The sequence below is a fragment of the Carlito syrichta genome, unplaced genomic scaffold, assembly GCF_000164805.1.
Source record: "Carlito syrichta isolate Samal-C Ts95f unplaced genomic scaffold, Tarsius_syrichta-2.0.1 Scaffold308773, whole genome shotgun sequence".
Taxonomy (NCBI): domain Eukaryota; kingdom Metazoa; phylum Chordata; class Mammalia; order Primates; family Tarsiidae; genus Carlito; species Carlito syrichta.
Genome location: NW_007252869.1, coordinates 2695 through 6555, shown reverse-complemented (window position 1 = coordinate 6555; position 3861 = coordinate 2695). Strand labels below are relative to the sequence as shown.

Below are 3861 nucleotides of genomic sequence, written 5' to 3'. Positions count from 1 at the left end.
GACCAATCCCTAGAAGTATCCAGGTAGACAAAAATAAAGAACATCAAAAAATGAACAAAGCCTCTGAGAGGTATGGGATTATGTAAAGAGACCAAATCTACATTTCATTGACATTCCTGAGAGAAAAGGAGAAAATGGGAGCACTCTGGAGACAAGAGCTGCAGACATAATTCATGAAAATTTCCCCCAGCTGGTAGAGGTGTAAACATGCAGATACAAGACATGTAAAAAAACCTCTGCAAGATACTATATGAGACGACCGTCCCTGAGGCACATTGTTTTTAGATTATCAAAGATTAGTATAAATGAAAAAGTACTGGGTGTACCAAAAAAGTATACACATTTTAAGAGATATTATTATGTATTACCGTTTGAAGTTGAATTGCTTTATAGTAGCAATGCTTAGTATGACATTCGCTCAAAAGATGGCATTATTCAAATGAATGTTAGCATTGTCATGTGACAGGCAGGACAGTAAAAGCAGTTCTCACTCAAAGCGAACCTTGAACAAGTATCATAATACTATAAGAAAAGGATTGACACTAGTGGGAAACTGTGGGGGTGGGAGGTGAGAAGGTGGGATTGACAGAAGTGGGAATCTGCCTGGAGAAGGGGGGGCACACCTCATCAACAAGGGTACCTGCACATCTTTAAAATAAAAAATTAAAAAAAAAAAAGAAAATAGCACAAGCACAGTTATCACTAGAGGAGCACTAGACCTGTTTTAAATTGTATTTGAAAATTGAGAACATTGTGGAGCTACAATGTCAATGAAGGCTTGAGTATGCAACAGAACCTCCAAAGTGTCTAACAATTGCATGCATCCTAAGTAAGTTTGAGCAAGAACAACAAAAAAATCCAAAGGCCTTACACCAAAACAAGTCCTGCAGTACTTTGCCATAATCAGAAGTTTCTGGATACTATTGGTCACCACTCTGAGCACTTCTTGCAATTGCAGAAGTCATATGTGACTTGTATTCATCTTTTGTTTTCAGTATACATTGAGTATTACAATTTTAATACAGTTTTTTCATTTCTTAAAATGTGTATGCTTTTTTGGGCACCCTCTGTATTAAAAGCAGCTAGAGAGAGGTCAGAACATCTACCAAGGGAGACCCATTAGAACAACAGCAGCCCTCTCAGGAGAAACTTTCCAAGCCAGAAAAGAGTAGGAGTCCATTTACGGTATTCTCAAATAAACAAAATGCCAGACATGAATCACCTTTCCTGGTGAAATTAAGTCCCTCTGAAACAAGTGAGCACTGAGGGAATTCATGGCCTTAAGACTGCCTGGGCAGCTTCTCTGCCAAAGGCTTGAGAGGCAGACTGGAGTGGCTAGATGGGCTCAGAGCAGAGCAGTGTCAGGATGGACGAGGATGTGCTGACAACCTTGAAGATTCTCATCATCGGCGAGAGTGGAGTGGGCAAGTCCAGCCTGCTCTTGAGGTTCACAGTTGATACTTTTGATCCAGAACTTGCAGCAACAATAGGTGTTGACTTTAAAGTGAAAACAATTTCCATGGATGGAAATAAGGTTAAACTTGCAATATGGAATACTGCTGGTCAAGAGAGACTTAGAACATTAACTCCCCGCTATTACAGAAGTGCACAGGGTGTTATATTACTTTATGATGTTACAAGAAGAGACACCTTTGTTATACTGAATAATTGGTTAAATGAATTGGAAACATACTGTGCAAGAAATGACATAGTTAATATGCTACTTGGAAATACAGTTGATAAGGAAAATCGTGAATTTGATAGAAATAAAGGCCTGAAATTTGCAAGAAAGCATTCCATGTTCTTTGTAGAGGCTAGTGCAAAAACCTGTGATGGTGTACAATGTGCCTTTGAAGAACTTGTTGAAAAGATCATTCAGACACCTGGACTGTGGGAAAGTGAGACCCAGAGTAAAGGAGTCAAACTGTCACACAGGGAAGAAGGCCATGGAGGAGCAGCCTGTGGCAGTTATTGATCTGTATTATAAACTCTGGGAAATTCCATGTTTTGCATATTTGATCAGATAGTGACATCTTTCTGTACATAAACTCCTTAACTGCTATTTTAGGGACCTTGCAGTTTGCACATGATAGTTTATCATGGCAGTAAATATTTGTAAGAAATCTCACTCATCAGTTTTCCCAGGTAAAATGTTATGGTAAGCATGAATAGTTTGCAGTCTTTGTGTATTGGATTGTTGTTTTGATTTGGTCTAATTTGAATACATATGAATCCCTTGAATATAACTTTTTAAAATTAATTTTGTTTGATAGATTTACATTGCAACCTTTTTATAGTTTTTGAATAAATTTAGCCTACCTTCCCTAAAAAATAAGACTGTCTGAATATCTTGCCAATATGTAGTATGATGAATACTATGCTCTGTATTTGAAGTTTGGTGAATGATCATGTTTGATATTAATAAATAAATATATTGTATTTTGATATGTCCATTGTTATGCAATCACAGTGTATTTTGAAACCCGATGCGTTAAATTCAGATTCTAAACATCATTAGGTATTATTTTCAGTTGAGCAGACCAGATAAAATTGAAAGAGAATGGAGGGTAGCATTGGTCCGGAGGATGTCTGCAGACTCACTCCATGACACATACTAGAACTTAAATCACAGAATAAGAATACTTGAAATGTCTCACATAGAGCTCAGTTGAGGTCTTGTGATATTATTGAGGAAGAATTTATAAAAAATGATTATAGTAGATGCTGTTATTATTCTAGCTAGATAATCTTTGGGAGGTGTGACTGGAATAAATCATGCCAACCTTCTGGAAGATGCTGATATTCTGTTGCTTGATCTGGGTGCTGGTTACATGGGGTTGTCTGCTGAAAGAATTCAAGGAGTTCTATAATTTTCTGTACTTTTGCTGTAATTTAAAAAGTAAACAAAAAAACCAAAATGTATATTTGGAGAATACCATACTTAATACAAATACTTGATTGAGTTTGTGATATCTTCATGAGAAAAATTCAAAATTGTATTGACCAACAAAACAAAGGCATAATGAAGAGGAGGGCAAATATATACAATATAACAAATATGTCAGAAAACACTAACAATGTGTTGTGACTTTATGCATAAATTTATGCAGACTTGGAGAGACACAAAACTGAATTTTATTATAGATGCAAAACCCCAAGCACTTGCTATTTTCTTAAGCAACACTAATCAAAATATCTTATTATATGTATGTATACTTTTTCTATAAAACAAATAAGTTATAGAATTTCTTTTGCACTTATGTTTTATCTGCATTGGTCACTGTTATTTGTCCAGCCCCTAAAATGTTACCTGGAATATGTTGATGTTGTCAATATGTATTTGTTGAATGATTACAAAACATTGCTTAGAGCAGAGAAGTTTAATAAAAATATAATGCATGTCCAAATGTAGTTTTAAGTATCTAGTAACTGCATTTAAAAAAAGAGCAAGAAGAAGGGGGTAAAATTTGGTTTAAATATATGCAATATATTGTTTCCCCAAAGTAGCATAACTTAAATATGTAATGGATGTAAAAATTATGAATATAATACTTATGTATCTTATTTCACAATGAGGCTATAAAATCTGGGCATTATTATTTAAACATATCTCAATTAAAATTAGACCCATTTCAAGTGCTGAATAACTATACAATTATTTTCTTCATATAAATCATTGTGGAGACTATCTTGTTGCAATAGAAAATGTGGGTTGTCATATCAATCATTGAATGCTCTTGGAGAAGTGAAAATTCTCATGTTAGAGGGGAAGCAATAAACTGGAAATTGTTTTTTTAAAATTATTTTTCAGTAGCACAAAAGGGCACAGTAGGGTAGCCTGATGAAAGAATATCAGAAATA

General features: G+C 35.0%; 1 protein-coding gene across 4 annotated transcripts; it reads left to right on the top strand.

Moving 5' to 3' along the window:
- Positions 1 to 1300: 1300 nt before the first annotated feature.
- Positions 1301 to 2176, top strand: LOC103268127 (ras-related protein Rab-18-like). Of its 4 annotated transcripts, none has more exons than XM_008065680.2 (2): positions 1322 to 1562; positions 1737 to 2145. In XM_008065680.2, the coding sequence occupies exons 1-2, from the start codon at positions 1340 to 1342 to the stop codon at positions 1973 to 1975; spliced, it is 462 nt and encodes a 153-aa protein (XP_008063871.2). In that variant the 5' UTR covers positions 1322 to 1339; the 3' UTR covers positions 1976 to 2145. The 4 variants fall into 4 exon arrangements, with proteins under 4 accessions (XP_021572024.1, XP_008063871.2, XP_008063869.2 ...); XM_008065678.2 differs by having other exon boundaries at positions 1322 to 1751; positions 1819 to 2027; XM_008065679.2 differs by having other exon boundaries at positions 1367 to 1481; positions 1554 to 2176.
- Positions 2177 to 3861: the final 1685 nt, after the last annotated feature.